Source organism: Acanthopagrus latus, chromosome 18, assembly GCF_904848185.1.
Source record: "Acanthopagrus latus isolate v.2019 chromosome 18, fAcaLat1.1, whole genome shotgun sequence".
In the NCBI taxonomy this organism is placed as follows: Eukaryota; Metazoa; Chordata; class Actinopteri; order Spariformes; family Sparidae; genus Acanthopagrus; species Acanthopagrus latus.
Genome location: NC_051056.1, coordinates 16,963,315 through 16,983,790, shown reverse-complemented (window position 1 = coordinate 16,983,790; position 20,476 = coordinate 16,963,315). Strand labels below are relative to the sequence as shown.

General features: G+C 43.5%; 1 protein-coding gene across 1 annotated transcript; it reads right to left on the bottom strand.

Annotated features, from left to right (window-relative positions):
• Window positions 1-1,793: 1,793 nt before the first annotated feature.
• On the bottom strand, window positions 1,794-19,851 carry mtnr1c (melatonin receptor 1C). The gene is made up of 2 exons (XM_037076039.1): window positions 19,217-19,851; window positions 1,794-5,031 (listed from the first exon to the last, which is right to left on the bottom strand). Exons 1-2 carry the CDS (start codon window positions 19,470-19,472, stop codon window positions 4,166-4,168), a joined length of 1,122 nt encoding a protein of 373 aa, XP_036931934.1. The 5' UTR covers window positions 19,473-19,851; the 3' UTR covers window positions 1,794-4,165.
• Between the last annotated feature and the right edge of the window lie 625 nt (window positions 19,852-20,476).

Genomic DNA, 20,476 nt, shown 5'->3' with positions numbered 1-20,476 from the left:
AAAAAGACTTTCCCCCCATAAGGGTTGGATCCAAAAGTGTTGTTTTGTTTATCCCCGTAAGAGTTGGTTCCAGCTTCTTACAAGGTTTCTGATCGATCACTTGAGGTGGCAGATGATTCGCACAACGGCGTTCTTGTGACATGAATGCAGTAAAAGGACGGAGATGGAACGCCACGTGTAGTGACCCAGTGTCGATCAATAACACCTTTAAGCTGCTGTAGAGAACGATGGGCAGATGTTTTTGAGCATCACAACCCCCCGTGATGACTTGTTTCACAACCAGAATTTGATCCAGTTGACCTTTGAGCATTTGGAAAGTGTTGAAGAAACATAGTTAAATCATTTTAATCCAATTCAAGTCAGTGGTGGGTGGAGCCAGACGTAGCCCAGCCACACAGTCATGTACGCTAAACTAAGATGTATTACACTTAGTTAATCATCTTTTGGCTGTCATACTTCATGTACTGATATATGTGGTACTGATCTTTATATAATACCTTCGAAGAAGTAGGTCAAAATAAGCTTCAAGAGCAGAGTTTGGGGTAACTCGGAACAAAGTAATCTGTTAGAGTACTCTGATTACTTTTATTGTTGTTGTAACAAGTAATGTAACACGTTAGTTCTGCAATTCAAGTAAACCATTCTTTAGTTACTTTTTCCTAAAAGTAATCCGCTGCTGTCCTTTCCTTTCCACATATCGCTACAAAAATAAGATGAAATTCGATTTTCGATTGCACTGTCTCTGTTTTTCTCCGTCTGCTCAGCAGATAGCTGTGTAGCTAGCTAATTAAATGAAGTGAGGTGGCAGAGGACAGCACTAACTTGGTGGCAATATTCCTGTTAGTTTTTAATTTTGGGGTGAAAAAAAGGACACATGGTGAAATGCAAGATGTGTCTGTCAGAGAGCTCTATAAAAGCCTGCGTTGTATTGTTTTCATTGAACCAGCCGTGCCTAATACTGTATGCCTCTGCCTAGTTTGCTGTCAGATTGTCAGGAGAATAAAGAGCAGCAAATGTTATATTGTGTCCGTGATTGCTATTATTAGGCCGAGGAATTATTGATTGCGGGCTGTAAAGAAGGCTACAAAATGACGGTGGAGTCAATACATTCAAAGGCACATGCACAGTTGGCTGCACGCCGTCTGGCCAATAACACCAACATGTAAGGAAAGGGGTTTTACTGTAATTCTTGGCAACTCTAAAGTAGTCTGACGCCGTACTTCTCCCAGTAGATAATGCAGAAACGTAATGAGTTACTTTGAAAAGCACCCAACACTGTTCAGGATTAATCTATAAAGGTTAAAAAAAAGCAGGAGGAAGAGAAAATAAAGAGTGGAAGGCGAGGAGGAAGGAGCACGACCATTACTCTGTGACTCTTCGGTGTGGTAGAGTCGACACTGTCATCTTCCCTCGAGCCCCTTTAGCCACTCATCTGTAGCTGACCTTGCACTGGCATGTGGGCTGCTTCTTTCTTCCACATCAGAGACACTGCCTTGTGTGATAGCAAGGAGAATTGAACAGTTTTTAGTTTTCTTGTTTCCTTGTTTTGTTTTGCCGCTTGCTGCTATGCAACCTGATGGCACCTGGCTCTGTGAAGCAGCTTGAGTTTCTGGTACTGATCCAGGATCCATGGTGGATTCAGATTTCTGTCCCTGCATCTTTTATCCTCCACTGAGGGTTTCATTTAGTCAGACATCTGCAGCCTTTTTCAGAGAAATGGATCTGAAAGCAAAAACTTCAGATATTCTGATAATATGTATGAATTCTTTGAATCAGACACCAGGAATGTGCAATCTCTTTAATATACCAGTAACAGTGCATCGTATCAAGAATGTGTCACAGTGACATCTCGGAGCCTCCCTGTGAGGTGAACCGCTCACAGCTTGTTTGCCGGGTGAAAGTTATGCTGGAAGCCTGTCAGAGCTCATCTCGGCTAGGGTGACATGTGCTCAGGCGCACTTGCACTATCACAAAATTACATCTCTGGCTCCTGATGCGTATCATGTCCCTCAGGCATTTAATGAACAAGAACTTGCTTTGTTTGTCATCTGTTGTCCCCCCCACCTTCAGGATTTTTGCAATTTCAAAATCATCAAGATCTGAAAAGGCATTTGAACCTTTTAGTCCGACACAAACGACAGTTGACACACTTAAATGATCGTTTTACAAACAAAACACTCTTTTTTTCCCATCGACACACATCAGTGTTCTTTCCTGGTATTTGTTGCTTCTATCTTGAATTTAAACCAGAGCGAAAGCCTCTCAAATCTCCCCAGCGTGTTTTATGAGGGCATCATTGCTCAGAAGACAAGCCGGAGGGTAAAACAGTGTCATGGTGAATTAATACAGTTTACATTCCCAGTGAGGAGGAGACCGACATATTCTTACATACTGAGCAAGAAATATGGCATGCGAACTTCTGAATAGCATCAACAGAAGCTGAAATGTGTCTCCAGATTGGCACCTACCCCCAAAGTAGATTAGATGTAGAAAACCCAAACAATACTGCTAAATCCTTGATAATTAAACCAAACATTCAAAAAAAGATTCTGGATGATTACATTGAAGGCAAAACAAACAAACGATGAGACTTTTTCATCGTTGAAAGGGGGCTTATTATACTTTTCATTTTGTTCCTCTCCCTCAGTGTGATTCTTGTTGTCCTCTCCCCCATCACACTGTTCAAAAGTGCTTGTAATGCCTCGTCAGTAGCCCCGCCTTTAATTCCGTGACTTCCTGACATCACATTACGTCACGCATTTCCATATTCTTTGCTTATTTGACGGTACAAGTGAGGCTAACTGGAAGCTGAAAAACACAACAGAGCCGAACTGAGTAACAGTGAGGGGGTGCTGGCTCAGACATTTGTGAGCTGACCAATCAGAGGAGACTAGATACTTGTGAGGGGGGGCCTTAAAGAGACAGGAGCTAAAACAGAGCATTTCAGACAGAAGGGGAATACAGTCCTGCAACACTGTCTGGGAGAAAAATATGACTCTCCCAGGACATTCTGTCTTCATAAGATTGGATAACAATGTCATTTGTACCCAGTGTAAATGTTAAGTTCTGGGTAAGGGCATAATGACATCTGCTGTATGAGTTTATATCTCATGGTCTTTACGATTTAGCCATTCGTAGCTGTAGATGTATCTATAGAACAGACAAACCAAAGCTGACTGTTTGTATGAACCTGTAGTATGGTCATCAATCCATCTATGGTAATGGACTTATTGTCTGCCACCCATTTCCTTTCTATTCATCACTTGGCCAGAGGTGAGAAGCTCTGCAGTAACTTCTCCCTTCCTCATTGTTAAACAGGAGGGATGCTTTCTGGGTTGCAGATACAACCTTAAACTAGCGAAGGTTCGGGAGGAATGACTTGAAGTGTTGTTAGGTTGTTCTTCCTTGTCCTCCTAGTCACCGGCGTCTCTGAGTCTTCTTCATCTCTCCTGAATGGTCAAGCGAGACGAACTTTCACAACAGACTGGACAGTAGGAGACAACTGATGTGTTTTTTGAGCATTAAATCATGTAAACTATTCCTGTAGTAACCCATAATAAAATTATGAACCTGAAAATGAGCATAGTATGTCTTCTTATGCTGCATTTAAGAGCCAACAGACATAACAGGAGTAGAAAATACATTTATTTAGCTTCCACTATGTTGCTGACATACTCCTAGTGGATCTGTGCCAATAGGCAGTGAGTCATTCTCGTGCACATGAATACATGCTGGGTTGTTGCTTGGAAAAAAAAAATGAAGTCTCCCATCCAGACAATAGGCTAAATGGTATGTTCTGACTCACTGTATTAAAGAATTTAGGAAGGTAAATCTCAATGCTGTCTACGATTCGTGGTCACAATGCTTTTTGGTGAATACTGATGAGTTGTCTGAGCATCCCCCCCCCCCCACCTTGTTAATGTGTCATAAATAGAGTGTTCCTCGAGGTCGACACGAAACAAACGCAATGTATCTGCGATACAGTTCATCAGTTTCAGTGTCTGATATGGCTGAAAGGACTGTGACAGTAACAGAGTCCTTTCCAAACGTGACTACACCTTGATGCTACACGTCTTGTGAGAAGGCACAGGGTAAATTAAGTCACATACCAACAATGAGTCTCCAGAGAAACATCATCTCCAGTTTCCCCGGAGAAAACATTGGCTCATACATGAATCTCTGCTACATTGTTGTTCGTCACAGCCGGTGATGGCTTACTCTTCAGCCCCTCGGTGGCGCACCTGGACGTCTCCACGAGGAGCAAACGCGGGATGCAAAGAGCAAGAAGGATCGTCTTGTATTCTTTACGGAAGTTTTGGTTTAGTAGTCCATATATGATGGCATTGAGGCAGCTGTTGAAGTACGCCATGAAGTAGCTTGTGACAAACAGCCACTCGGGTATGTTGGGCGCAACTTTCACAGGGTTTATAGCTACTGCCAGGCCTATGAGGTTCAGTGGAGCCCAGCACACTGCAAACAACACAAACACCATGAACATAGTCAGGAAGTTCCTCACATCACTGGGTTTCAGCTTGGTCCCTTGCTCCGGTTTGACCCGATGTTTCACTTGAATCACCAGCACCCATATCCTCATGTAGCAGTAGGACACCACCAGCAGCGGGATCAGAAAGTGAATAACCACCACTGAGATGGTGTAGTAAGAGCTGACCGTCTGGGCGAAGGTGCACGAGTAGATGCGCGGATCGTACTGCAGAGAGCCCACAAAGAAGTTGGGCACCGTGGCGATGGCGGTGAGCAGCCAGGTGAGGCCCAGGTAGCAGCAGGTGTTCCTCAGGCTGTACAGGCGGTCGTAGTGGAGGCTGTGGCAGATGTAGCAGTAACGGTTGATGGCGATGGCCGTGATGTTGAAGATGGAGCCGATGACGCTGAGGCCCATGATGAAGCCGCTGGCCTGGCAGTGCAGGTCCCCCATAGTCCAGTCATTGTGGAAGATGGCCGTTAGGACCAGCGGGTACGGGTACAATGCCACCACCAGATCTGCCACAGACAAGCTCACCACGAAGATGTTCCCTGGGGACACATGAGAGGTTTTGATGACAGACAAAACATGACCCAAACTGGTGTATAATTAAAGAATACAGCACTCGTTCTTCACTCGCTCCTCCGGGTTAAATTCCTTAAAATAAACTGGGTCACTGGAGGTACGACTACATAAAAGAGCAGCTTCTTTGTGCCCTCTGTGGCTCAATGATGAGGTCTTTTTTCCATGTAACCTACTCTCCACTGCACTGATATGGTTCCAGGCACATGCTTTTTGATACAGCCCTCCCTGTTGGAAATACTTTTTTTCTCACTTTAAAACTAATAACATTTTTGCCATGCTTGCCGTGGCATAGGTCTGTGACACATGGTCTGCCAGAACAACTACCTGTTTACCTGATTACCAGTAGTGCTGTGGGTATACCAGTTCACACCAAATACCGTATCGTGTATATTTTCATTATGATGTGAATTTTTAATATACTGCCATACCGGTGTATTTGATTACACAACATTTGGAACGCTACGCTGCACGACACTGTTTCAGACTGGACCCTTTTTAATGTTGTGCTTCTAAACAGACATGGTGTGACTGCGAGGCATGGTGAGGGTAAACAGTTACTGTTCTGGTGTTACGTTTCGGTGAAGATGGCTAAGATAGACATTGCAGTTCATGACTTCATCCGCAGATGAGCAACTGGAAAGCCACTGAGATGCGGGAGATGCCAGCGTCTCCTTGGTCTCTGTAGCTGTCAGCTTGTTGTTGTAGCGGCAAGCTACTAACAGTCGCTACTTTCAAATTAAAAACCCCCCTGCTAGGAACCAGTTCTAAACTCCAATGGGGTGCAATGTAAAGCTCTTATTTTGAAGACAAATTCAACCTGCTTCCTGTTAGCTGTCTGTTGCTTGAGGCAGCTAACGCGAGGCGCTCCGCTGCACGCTTCCTTTAATAGCGAGGATTTAACATTGGCGTGTGTTTGACTGAGGAGGCGAGAATATGGGCCACAGGTCTATAATTAAGTAAATCTATCAAGTGTCGCCACATTTCTCCCAATGCATAAGTTATATGTATCTGTTCATGCCCAACTTCGTGCTTCACATCACATTCCATGTTCATGCCTACCCCAGTGACAGCTTTTCTATCTAAAAGGGGCTAGTAATTCGTCTCTCAACCAGTAGAAAATGCTGTGAACACCTGATTATGGATGAATAAAAAAAAAAAAAAAACATTATACAGTGACATGCATTTTTGGTCATACCGCCCAGCACTAATTACCAGCTCAAAAATATAAGTTAACCTATAATCAGGTTTATGAGTTGACAGCAGTGTTAATGTCATCATCACTGTCAATAGGGCGACCAAAGAGCTCCTTCTTCAACTTGTGGAAGAGCTAATAGTCTTGAGTTCAAATATGAAACCATCGCAACTATGGACACAAAATTAACTCACTTCAAACTTTCTGCATAATCACTCAAAGAACTTAACTTGTCTTCTTGGAGCTTATCGGTCACTGCTCATTTGTGGTAACACAGCAGAACTATACTGATCCTCACATGACTTAAGTGCTAATGAGCAAGTTAGCATGCTCACATGATACACTATATTACCAAAAGTATTCGCTCACCTGCCTTTACTCATTCTATGAACTGAAGTGCCATCCCATTCCTAACTCATAGAATTCAATATGATGTCGGTCCACCTTTTGCAGCTATTACAGCTTCAACTCTTCTGGGAAGACTGTCCACAAGGTTGAGGAGAGTGTTTATAGGAATTTTTGACCATTCTTCCAAAAGCGCATTGGTGAGGTCACACACTGATGTTGGTCGAGAAGGCCTGGCTCTCAGTCTCCGCTCTAATTCATCCCAAAGGTGTTCTATCGGGTTCAGGTCAGGACTCTGTGCAGGCCAGTCAAGTTCATCCACACCAGACTCTGTCATCCACGTCTTTATGGACCTTGCTTTGTGCACTGGTGCACAGTCATGTTGGAAGAGGAAGGGGCCCGCTCCAAACTGTTCCCACAAGGTTGGGAGCATGGAATTGTCCAAAATGTTTTGGTATCCTGAAGCATTCAATGTTCCTTTCACTGGAACTAAGGGGCCAAGCCCAGCTCCTGAAAAACAACCCCATACCATAATTCCTCCTCCACCAAATTTCACAGTTGGCACAATGCAATCTGAAATGTACCGTTCTCCTGGCAACCTCCAAACCCAGACTCGTCCATCAGATTGCCAGATGGAAAAGCGTGATTCATCACTCCAGAGAACGCGTCTCCACTGCTCTAGAGGCCAGTGACGGCGTGCTTTACACCATTGCATCCGACGCCTTGCATTGCACTTGGTGATGTGTGGCTTGGCTGCAGCTGCTCGGCCATGGAAACCCATTCCATGAAGCTCTCTGCGTACTGTACTTGGGCTAATCTGAAGGTCACATGAAGTTTGTAGCTCTCTAGCAATTGACTGTGCAGAAAGTCGGCGACCTCTTTGCACTATGCGCTTCAGCATCCGCTGACCCCTCTCCGTCACTTTACGTGGCCTACCACTTCGTGGCTGAGTTGCTGTTGTTCCCAAACGCTTCCATTTTGTTATAATAGAGCTGACAGTTGACTGTGGAATATTTAGGAGCGAGGAAATTTCACGACTGGATTTGTTGCACAAGTGGCATCCTATGACAGTTCCACGCTGGAATTCACTGAGCTCCTGAGAGCGGCCCATTCTTTCACAAATGTCTTGTTTCACAGTCTGCATGCCTGAGTGCTTGAATTTATACACCTGGGGCCAGGCCAAGTGATTAGAACACCTGATTCTGATCATTTGAATGGGTGAGCGAATACTTTTGGTAATATAGTGTATATACTAATATGGTGAGCATGGTAAGTATCAGACCTCAACATGTGACATTTTAGCAATGTCAGTGTGACCATGTTAGCATTCTGATGTTAGCATTTGGTGAAAAGTTCCACAACCCTAAGACCCGGAAATGGGTTCGCATTTTTGGACTTAAGGTTCCTTCGTCTTGGATTTATGAGTAGTTTTTCCGTTAGATGCTTGAAATAAAGTCTGTGGTTAACAAAAGCTTAAGATAGTTTCACGTCAGTAGGTACCCCACATTTGAATGAAAGAGAATTCTTGGGACGTTAAATGTCATCACTCAGAACACAGAAACGTATCTATTCACTAGTCCGTCTTTACAGGTGGACTTTAGTTGCAAACAATTGTAACTCTAACTTTACAACTTGTAGATTGATCAACTTACACAACCATAGTTGAAGTGGTGTTCATCAGTGAAGATTTCCTTGCTGAACAAAGCCACAGAGTTTATATTTTGCAAACATCCAAAAACCCAAAGAGAACATCCCAAAGGCTTTTTGTTGAGGGATCCAGGGTGATGCTAACTTCTGGGTTAGCCTACAACAAAAACATTACTCCTGCAGCACTCCATCCATTGTACTTGGAACAGAAAAACTACATCCGACGCGGAAGAGTGCAATCAAACAGTCATTCAAGTCAGAATTTCAAGTTGAGATCTTGGACAATATCCAGCCTGACATAAACGCACCTGACGTCTCAGCAGTACGGAGCTGCACACAGTGATAACCTTTTCACCCCTTCAGTTTGTAGTTGCCATGTTCATCCATTTAATTTGTGCCCATGTTGTCTTGAGCCGACGACCTCAGGCGTACCAGGGTACTCAGAACTCCCAACTTGCAATGAATCACAGCAGGACTGTTGCCTCGCCGAGCCGCTAGCTGCAGACTCTTTGTTTATTGCATTGTTTTATTGGCAAGTACATCCCACAAAAGGCTCAAATCAGTCTGTCTGTTTTTGTTTTAAAGCTTCTTTGCCTCCAGGAACAGACAGTCAAACACTTAGTTTAAGTGCTTAAAACCCAGGATATGGGCGATTTTAACGTCAGATTACACTCAAACAAGTTCCTGTCCTCCTGAGCTCTGAGCTGATGGTGGTGTGACACTGGATCTCCTCAGAAGACATGAATCATAGAAGATGACGTCTGATATTGTTACAGTGCAGCTGTTCTGGGTGGGGGAGAATAAAGCAATAAATCAAATTGTAATGTTGTGTTAGATAAGAAGAGCGATAACAAGAACATAAGCGTGGAGTCACCATGCAAGTCAGGCGGTGTTTCACAGATGAAGCAGTTGCTTCCCATAAGTTTTGAGTAGATGTTGTGCAATGAAGGGTCGACAGTGTGTGTGTGTGAGCAACACAATGTACAAGAGTGGAGATTTTGCCCATATAAACCAAGAGTTTGCTGCCACTAAAGACAGTTCAGCTTTTAGAGGAAAAGAGGAAAACTCATTACCATAAAATTAGTAGCCGGTGAACAACGACGAAAAAACCCCCCAAAAAAAACGACACAGCAAAACCGAACCAGTCTGAAAGAGTTTCACCACACACTGCTTGTCATGACCAACATTTAGCCAGACATTACATCACTGGTGTGAATATAAACACTTATGTTTTCTGTAAATAATCTGTGAAGGATTATATATAATGTGCCTCATTTTCACAACCCTGTGTGTCAGACGTTGGGGTGATTCCAGGGTTGATATAACATAAACCACCTTCTGAAGTTCTCGCTCCCTCAGTCAACAGCTGAAACAACAGCGCTGATTGGCAGATGTGATGGGAGTGGATTTAAAACACATGTTGGCCGTCAATCCTCCGCGTTCAAAGCTCATTATAATCCCTGCACCACGGGGATAACGCAGTTGCACTGTGTTGTTTAGCAACCGGCCTAATTTGAATTAGAATTACTGGCTGTGGTAATAAAAAGACAATAACCGAGAACATGCAATGCTACAAAACGTTGCAAAACTATGCAGATTTGTTCCCAATTTGGGGACTTTTTCCGATAGCTCTCCGATGCTGGTTTCACATTTTTCCACAGGTATTCGGAGGCAGCTGATATCCAGGTTACTCATACGGCACGGGCGCTCTCTCAAGCCCGCTGAGATAAAAATAAAAGCATTTGTTCCTCATCCTCGAGTCAGCTCAGTGGGCAAATCTGTCAGATTGTATTTGTGACGCTCACAGTCCTCGCTGTGTGCATTTGTCATTGTGCAGAGGTTTGATTCATCGCTGACATCATGCGACTCAGTGTTATCATGTGCACCGGCTGGACGGGGCACGCCGCAGCCTCACAGCTCTCTCTGGCTGAACCCTCGTTCCCCCCTTTAATTGTCAAGAGGATGAGGTAAGTGCTAAAACGCAGCTGAGAGGATTGCTGTGAAGCGGCCAGATGATTGTCTTTTGTTTTGTTGGCATCCACTGTTAAAACACTGGATGAGCCATTACCTCTCGCTGTTTAATTAACCGACTTGGCCGGGCCTGATGCTCATCACACCCAAACCCAAAGCACTCGACGCGATGTGTTGTTTTTAGCGTACAACAAAGACATTCTCACTCCTGGATACCATAATAGTCGTGCCCGCTGACATCTTTGGGAGCTATTATTAACAACGAGTGTGAGTTGGATAGAGCTTAACCTGAATGCTGATTGGTTGCAGGCCATCTGGGACTGCTGACTCGGGGCCTTTGAGTTCCCTGACACCACTGGCTCCGTAATTATCTGATCGTACCCAACGCTCTCACAGAACCGTCGACTGTCAAGTCAAACGTTGCTTCAGATTAACTCGTCCTCGCTTTAAAGTGACTTCTGAGAGCTCGGCGACCACCCTGCGAGCTCCCCCCTCTCTCGCTTTGTCTGTCACACACAACTGTTTTTTGGCGGATGGACCATAAATCAAAACAATACAGCGGAGACCTCTTCAGCCATGCATGAGTGAAACAAGATATTTGTCATCGGAATCACTCAGCACCCACCAGGCTGCAGCTGATCAAAAATATATTGGACAGAATCTGCCTCACGCCCGCCCCTCCCGGGATATAAACCCACATATGTATTAAAATAGGCTCTGTGTACAAGGTGGGCTTATTTATGGCGACTTGCTTCATTCCAGCTGAACAGTTGTGAATATCGAGGAGTTACGCTGGAGAAAAAGTGGGTACATAATGAAGATGGAAGTACAGGAGATGAACAAACTAAAAGACAAAACAAAAAGGCTGCCGGCTGATTTTCAATCTGGCGAACTTGCATGGCTGTGTACAAGTGTGACTCTCGAGGGCTCATGCTCTTCTGTCAAGCCCACCGTCTGTATCACATCGCTCTCACCACTCACACAGGAAACGTGATCCACTACGCTTTGATTCACCCGGCTATATTTATACACCTTTGAAGGAAAGAGACGAATTCATTAAAAAAAAAAAAAAAAGTATGTGTAGGAGGGCTGGCTACGCTTGAATCAGGCTGAATGTCATCGGGGCTTAATGCTACAAGTGCATATCCAAAATGAGATTACTTTTGATTTACTCAGCATGTTATCATAAATAAGCAAGAATAACCTCTCGGCAAGGACATTAAAGCGCTGATGAATTAGTGGTGACTACTTCATGAACAAGGGGCCAGAGAAATTTTTTTCGCGGAAGTTCAACATTAAGCTGACACAAGCTGCCTGTCGCTACGAGCCTCCCCGCCAAAAACATCGTCGTCATCAGAGGCCGTCCACCAATCGGACCGCCTGTGTCTGAGGAAATAAGACTCACAGGCCCTGAGAGAAATCCGACGGCCCGGGACACAAGCGGCGGCTGGTGTCTCACTCATTAGGGCGCGATCCTGGAAAACGTGAAAATATGCACAATTTGAGCCGCTACGGTCGAAGGAGCGCTCGGGTGTAAAGTAAACAATCGCCTTATCTAGGTGTGATTTGGTCAGATAGTCGCGGTCTGATAAAACCTCTGCGCCAGTTGGAAAAATAAGCAAAAAAAGCCGTCCACAAAGTTGTTGTTGTCGGGAAAAGAAAGATATGTTTAATGTAGTGTGCTAAGTGATATTCCCCGTGGATCTGCGCTGTCAATTTAAATCGGCTTCTGCTTTGACTCACTTAGTCCTCTGACTCAATTAACCGCCCCTCTGGACACTCCGGTTTTTAGGTTTTATTCATGACTGTGCAGTGACTGAGGGGATGCCGTGCATGATTTAGCAAGAGTCCATTCTCAGACCTGAGAGGTGCAAGCTGCGAACACGCGCGCGCGCGCACACACACACACACACACACACACACATCCAGAATCAAGCTCATCCTTTCGTTATTTCCCCCATCTGCTCCCCTTCATCGTTTCTGTGCGTGTCTCTCTCTCTCGCTATCACGGGTGCTTTTTTTTTCGTGTGTGTGTTCAGTTTATTTTTAGTATGGTTAACCCCAGTGGGAAACTCTAGAGTTAACACCCCATTGGCAGTCCTATAGTGCCATGCTCAAGCTCCAGCCCTCTGAGGGAGTCACTTGGATAGATCCTTAATTCATCTGCACACTTGAGAGAGCCTGCGAAAATGGAACACGCGCCACCTATTCCCCTTCAAAACACCTGAAGACATGCATCACTCAGAGGGTGTACCAGCGTCTACCAAATGTGCGCACGTAGATGTGTCGTTAGCGGAGGGATATATGGAGGCGGCGCGTGAGGCGAGTGTGTCGGTGTGAAGCAGAGCGGAAAGTCCTGCTGGCTGCTGTGTGTGAGGAGGCAAACCAGCAGTCTAAATAGTGAGTAACAGGGAGAAGGGGATGTGAGGCCACGGAAATATATGCCTGAGTGCAGGCTTTGCCCACTGTGAATCATAAATCCTACCTCAGTATATCACTCACAAGTCCGTTTTGGAAGCCAGAGGATGTTATTGTATTACACCGCACCTATCAGCCTGTCACAAAGCAGCCATCTATCAGATTTTTATGGCATGTAGATCATCTACAGCTGCTTGCCATTCTTCAGCTGCGTCCGTGCTTCCCTTCCCCGAAAAAACTCTGTCCAATTAAACATTCATACAAAGTGAGCGAAACCTATAAATATCTTGTTAGGAGCAGAGAGGGGATTGATGATAGACTAACAGCAGTAACAATTCCAGTCACTTAAGGACACACTTGCCACCCCCCCACAAAAAAAAAAAAAACAACCAAACAAAAAAAGACAGCGGAGATGGACGCTCAAGGCCTCAAGTGGAGTTTCAAGTTCCTGCTCTCACATACAGACGAGCGCTGCAGTGATCAGACTATTACTCAGTCCAGTCGCCAGAATAAATATTGTTTTCTTTAGGTTGGACTTTCCATTTCTGTCTTGCCACGACACTGTGCTAACGCTCCGATTAAGTTAAGGAACAGATTCCACTTGGTTAAGTTTAGGAAGACATCATGGTTTTGCATAAAATGACTGTTTTGTTGCCATAAACATGGAGCTGGAGATGGTCCCCAAAACAGCTGAAAGATCTCCAAGGTCTCATTAAAAATATACAGTCGTGTCACCTTTACAAATTCTGAAACATCGACTCAAACTGCAGCCAACAAATAAAATTAAATCCCAACTATTTTGATAGTTGATTGTTTGCTTGAGCCGTCTTTCAAACAAAAAACAAAAAACACATTTGACTGAAATATGATATGTATGAGTTGAAACATGATTAATATGATGCACACATTTAAAACTGTGTTAATTGCAAAGGGAACAAATAATGACACAATAATCAGGCAGCTTCAAATCTGACTTAGCAATAGCTCTGTGATATCATGTGCTTTCAGAGTGTTGAAAATTGTTGGCCTATTTTCTCAAATATAATGCTTTCCTCTATTAAAAGACGGCACAGCCAGAACAACAGACTGGGCTGCGATTGCTATATGGACCATGGAGATAAAAAATTACTTACCAGCTATTTTCATGGTTGATTAATTGTTGAAGTAATTTTTTCAGGCAAAACTGTCAAATGTTTGCTTGTTCCAGCTTCTTAAATGGGAGGATTGGCTGCTTTTTTTAAATTTATTACATCTGTGACAGTAAATAAAAAAGTCTTTTGGTTTTGGATTGTTGGCCGGACAAAAGAAGCAACTTGAAGGCATCACTTTGGGTTCTGAGAAATTGCAATGAGCAGTTTTTCACACATTTTTTTGACAATTTAAGCCTAAATGATTCATTAAAAGTGACGGATTGGCACATCTGATGGGAGTGGATTTAAAGCAGCACATGTTGGCCATCAATCCTCCGTGTTCAAAGCCCGTTGTATAATCCCTGCACCCCCGGTGATACATGTTGTTTCAGAACTAGTGTCATTTTAATTCTATTCCTCTGAACTGCATTCGCTGAATGTGGTTGTAAATAACGCAGTGAAGAACACACAACATTATAAAACACCACAGAAAACTTTGTAAATGTGTTTCTAATGTGGGGACTTCTCCGATATTATTTGAATCTTTAATCAGGCCTTGCACGGATGTTCAGAGACAGTTGATTTAACTGATGAATTAAACAATTAATGGGTGATGAAGGTAAACATTAGTTGCAGCCATAATGCAGACCTACCACTGGTGAGGCCTCTTGTGTGGCTGGACCGGTCAGTCAGTCCAATTAAGTTTGTAATCAGTGCAGTGTCCGTGGTCGACCAGCATGGTGAGGACTTTTGAACAGGCCATTTACTCCTGCACTCTTGTTTGAGACCAGTCGACTGTGGCATTTTTGCAAACTGGATAATCAAATTATTCTTCGGGCTCCTAAACTTCTCGCCAAACTGCATTTGGCCGTTCCACGCAGGAACATGGTGGAAGTGTTACGTAACATAGTTGAAATTGTAATTAAAAGCTCATTATCCCAACCGCTCGCTGACCTAATCCCGCTGCCCTATTTGAACGTTCTCATTAGCATCATGTTGTGATCGCTGAGTTTAGTCTTTTGCCTCGTCAGAGGGCTTTCGTGACTTAACTTTTACGCGTGGCCCTGCTGGGTATAATGACGCTTGATCTTCATGACTTTTCAGTTCAAAGTAGTTCAACATCACAGATTGTTTTTTGTTCCGTTTTCAGCCTCTGGATAGATTTCTGATAACATATCTCACTGTTCAGATTCGTTTCCGAAAGACCGAATCACAAGCCTGATCCTACAATTAAAACAATATACGATTTATCATTCGTGCAACTGGAAATAAAATATGCATTGTTTTCCCGAGCCTGCATCTTAAGCGGTGTACCCTGTAGGGTGTCGTTACATATCTGTTGCTGAGCCTGCCCTGTGACTGGTCCCTTGATTTATTTCAATATTTTTTTGTCACTTCCGTAGTTTTCCCATGCCAGACAACAAGCAGGCTCTTAGTATCAGGATGTTATCAGTTTTTTTATTGAAGGAGATGGAAACCAACATGCGCAATTTGCAACCCAAGATAAGACTGGTAATTGCATTTCTTCAGGAAATGTAACAAAGATGACTGAGATGGGAGGTGAAACTTAGGTCTTACTACTTAAAAGAGAAATACCCTCCCTGGAGCTATTGATCTTATCGATCATCAGTGCAACATCTCCCTCCCCCCGGCTAGTATCTCAGAAATAATGTGACAATTTTAGATTGGTATGAGAGGCATTTGTGATTTTTTAAAAGGAGCACTATGTGGTTTTGGAAAAAGAAATGCAGAAAGATGATATTTATACTATTAATGAGGTAATAAGACAAACTCAGCATATTTATTTGCATCTGAATAAACAAGCTCAGAGGATAATAAGGTCCCGAGAACACTGTTTGAAGCTAGGTGGCAGGGTCCGCCACATGCAAGCAAAGTAAAACAGTATGAAACTGTCCTTTAAGGTCAGTTTGTTTGTTCAGTCGAGATCAGTGATTTTTTTTTTCTTCCCAAAACCTTCATAGTGCACCTTTAAACTCATTTTACTGTTGGTAAAACCATTGAAAGGTTTATCTGTCACAACGCAAGAAGAGTGATAAATGTACTGAACTGGGTCAGCACTCGCTGCCACGTCCCGTCCCGTCCCGTCCCGTCCCGTCTGCCTTCCTTTGGGGCTTCCGGTTGCGATGCCGGGGGTTGAATGCTCACCTGTCTTCATAGCTCACTGCTTTATAAACATGTACAAATGATTATAATGGCTAATGTTATATTCTGCTGCGTAAGTTGATTATCACACCGTTATTGTATTATCGCCATATTACTTTATTATGTTAGTATTACACTGATATTGTTGTTGCATCATGTAATTATGATCGCCAACACGATGTCTTCCTCTCTCTGACGCCATGCACCAGCATGTCCAGGATCACTAAACACAGACACATATCACTGCCTCTCTCTCTCTCTTTCTCTCACACACACACACACACACACACGCACACACGCACACACATACACACACAGGCACGCATGCACACACACACACACACACACACACACACACACACACACACACCCTGCTTGGCCTGGCCTAATCTCTATGTCCGGACTCTAATCGCATCATCACATGTATGGTTGCAGCTGCTTTATGTTGCTGTCTGTACATTATGTCTGTCTTATTTGTCTTCTGTGTCACTCCGGCTCTGTCAGCCTCTTTTACCGATCATAAAAAAACATTGTCTGACAATAGCCAGCAAAGAGTTTCTGATCACCAACAACCTTATAAACTGAACAAAAGTTTTTTTTTTTTTTTTTCCATTTTAATACATCAGAAGAGTCGTTTTCACATTAATGTGGACATCAGAAGTTAAAAAGGACACGTTACTGGGAAGAATCAATCAATCAGAACTAAAGTGTATTCTGTGCAGGGAGTTTGCTGCTTAGGTGCCATTTACACCAAAGACACTTCTTGCACAGAAAATGTGCTTAAAAGTAGTTTTCCCTGAGAGTTGTGACTAACAAAAAAGATTTCATTCATTAATTCATTTTGATGCATCAATGCAATTTCGTTCCCACCATAATTATCCGTGGTGTAACAATACATGGAATTAAGGGTTATTGATTCAATATCATGGATGCAAAGTGAAAACGTCGATCCATTTCATAATCTTGTTATTACTAATCTTATTATTGAGCCTTACCCACATTTTTATGCTGGTTAGTGGAGTCTGCATTGAACAGTTACAATTATTCACATATATCTATGAGCTGTCTTTTTCTATTATGGCCAAAAGCACAAATGAAATGTGCAGCTGCTTCTTCTGTAACTTATAGTGTTAAATGGGCTGATATTATCAGTTATCAGTCCTTGGGATGAAACCAGCTGTAATTAACGGCAAGAAAAATACGTGTTTAGCACAGATCTTACCAGCAGCGGCAACAGAAGCAGGTACAATAAGAGGATATGAAGGAACTCGTCCCACCACCACCACCTGTGCTGGGGAGTTAACTATTCTGAGAAATATTTATATGATGGAAACAAATCACTTATATGCTCAGAGTATGGCGGGAACTTTTCATAAACAGATGGACAACACACACATGGAGGTGGCGGTAGAATATTTGGACTGACTGAATATGTCGACGCCAGCTAAACATACGTACAACCCATGTTTATTTTTACTTTGATCGTCTCTACTGTTTATGTTCGTTATTCTCAGTGTTGTTTTTGTTATCATTTGAATTTGTGTTATTGTTTTTTTATACAAATCTGTTCAGATTCACAAGACTATGAATACTGACGAAAACGGACGATGCGGAAATAATAGTTGTAAATGGGGATTTGTTAGAATAATAGTATAATAATGATAATAATTTGTTATCAGAACATATTGTTCTGTTGTTCAGAGAATCGATGTCGTCATGTATTGTGTGTAAACTGGTGGTTTACACTCCTGGTAATTACACTGCCTGAAACTGCATATATTGAAGATTGTTTCCTCATCCAAGCTTTTGTCGAGCTCCACCACTTTTTATCGGAAAGTGACACCCTCGGCTACAGAACAGCAGCTCATAGTTAATTATGAGAGGGAAACTAAAACCCTGCCGAGGGCCTTAAAGTCACGAGGAGGCAGAGAGAGAGAGAGAGAGAGAGAGAGAGAGAGAGAGAGAGAGAGAGAGAGAGAAGAAAAGAACTGTCTACTTTACATAATGTTTAACATACATTTCAAAATACTTCCTCATATAAAAATCGAAAAGAAACTCTGGTCTAAAACTTTATTTCAAGTTCTACATAATCATTTGTTAATTTTTAAGCACACAAAACATGTGCTATACTTTTCTTTTCTTTTCTTATACAGCTAAGCTAAACCATCTATCTTACTAAATGAGTTTAAAAGTTGAACCTATAGAAGTATATCAGTGATTTTGTTCGCTGACTAAACATTCAATTGTGCGTTTATCGGGGCCCAAAAACTACAGTCTGCCCGGTGAAGTCTGTCCATTTGATCCGGCCCTGCTGATGGACGCAAGTCTGTTGTCCTCTCTGCACATGAAAGATGTCCTTATGTTGTAATTAAAGTAAGTGGGGAAATATAAAATACAAAGCTAGGGTGAGACCCAACAGATCAGACTTCGTTTATCCAAAAAAAGAAAACAACAGCCACACAGTCACACCTTCCTGTCCCTGTAATAATAATAATTCTCCTACAGTGCTTCAGTTCACAAAAATATTTAAGTGAACGATTTACAGACTCATTTTATTTTGCCGCGTGCTGAACGGTGTCACGAACGGCCTCAGTGGCCATCCGAGACGACTCCGGGCTACGGAGAGCGAAGAGGACGGCTGAATGATGATGGCATATTTGCCAAGAATGAAACCTGGCATCAGAGTGACCATTATAAATATCATCTTCACCTTCACACTGCCCGGCCAGGACACTTGAAACGTATGACAACAAAATACGAGGCTGTGTTCAATACATACAATAGTGTCTCTCACCTTGGCTGCTGGTGGGACACTAGAGGGGTCCTGCTATAAGGAGGGATGTGATTTATCTGAGCTGGAGGATCAAGGATAAAGCCAGATGGGGGGGGGGGGGTTGGGGTCGAAGACAATGTTATTATTTATGAAGAGATATGAAGGCAGACAGGCAAGGCTGTGGTAGCTCCATCATCACACTGTGGCTGGAGGCTCACATGAGATAGCAGGCTGATTGTCAAACACAGAGGTCACACGCTGCATGTTATATTACATCATTTTAGTCATGAATGAAGAGAGCAGGGCGATGTTTCCTTTTTGGCTTCAGCCTTCTGTGAATAATCAAATGATCTGAAATAATCTTTTTTTTTTTTAATTAATCTTGATGGAATTGAAAATAAAAACTTTCCCCTTGCTTTTATATGAGTGCCTAATCCGGCCATGACTCGCACACGTTTCAATCATCTATTGACATCCACCGACACTTTCTCTCTCGTCTGTTTGTCTCTCACCTGGATTCCTCAGCTTTTTGTTCCTGTACACGGACAGGATGACGAGGACGTTGCCCAGGATGTCTACCACGATGGTGAAGATCAGCACGCTGGCCAGCGCAGTGGACACTCCAGAGGAAGAAGAAAAAGAAGGAGAAGTAGAAGAAGAAGAGGAGGAGGAAGAGGAAGAAGAAGAAGAAGAGGCGCTCAGTCCTCCGTCGCTCTCATTCCGGGACAAACAGTTCGACCCGTTCACATCCCTCACCTCTAAATCCATCTCCCCTCAGGGCGCAGTGGCCATGGTGCCACTACTCCGGTGTTCAGACGAGGGGAAAAAAAACAAAAACAAAAACAAAAAAAAACGACGATCACAGACCGGATTCAAAATTCAAAACGCACCGGCTGGAGGGAGTGCTGAACTTTTTGATTGTCCCTCTCCTCCTCCGCCCGAGGAGCAGCAGGAGCGACGCGCGAACCGCGACATGACCGCCGGCGCGGTAATAAATGTTTGGCGCGCAGGGAAACCCAAGAAGTTAATTTTTAAGGTGATGAAGAGGCAGGCGGCTCCTGTTTCAGCGCCCCCCTCATGAGTCACCGCGGCTCTCCGTCCGCGCTGCTCCATTCTGCCAAGAGGGTTCGCTCAGGGAAGGCATGTGAGCGCTCTCCTGTGCGTAATGGAAATGCGAGGATGCGAAGCTCAAACACACACACACACGCACACACACGAGGCAACCCAGAGAGTCCCGTGTTGGCTTTTGATTGAGGGGTGTGGGGGGGGGGACTAATAATAAAGGGGTTATATTTATGATCGAGACTCTCTGCGGACACATCAGAGGAGCGTTGAGCTAAGATTGTGAGACCGTTTCGAAAACTATAAATCTGTCATATTTGCGTCACGACCCTCTCCTCTCCTCGCACGTGTCTAATCAAACACCAGGCCGAATGTTGGAATCACACCAAGAGTGTTGCGTCTTATTGAAATGATGAGATTTACAGCAGGAGCCGGGAGCGACTTGTCATGTTTCTGACTGATCTTCATTAAGACTGAGAGCCTCGCTCTTCATTGACATGGAAATGGCGCCTTCACGTGTCCAACAGAGACTTTTACAAAAACAGTGATATTTGACATTATAGAGATGGATTGTAAGTTGTGCATCACTGCTGTTACATAAAACACCAATGGAATTTTACACCGAAAACTGCAAAACATGTTGAACTAAAGAACGGCACTTTAGTAGAGAGCAAACCTCCACCGATCAAGCCTTATCCAGCATTAAAAAA

Bases quoted from the DNA above. Each gene is read 5' to 3' on its own strand.
- mtnr1c (XM_037076039.1), bottom strand. From the start codon at position 19,472: ATGGATTTAGAGGTGAGGGATGTGAACGGGTCGAACTGTTTGTCCCGG. The intron at 5,032-19,216 runs GTGAGAGACAAA...ATGTGTCCCCAG, and splicing joins CAAAAAGCTGAGGAATCCAG to GGAACATCTTCGTGGTGAGC.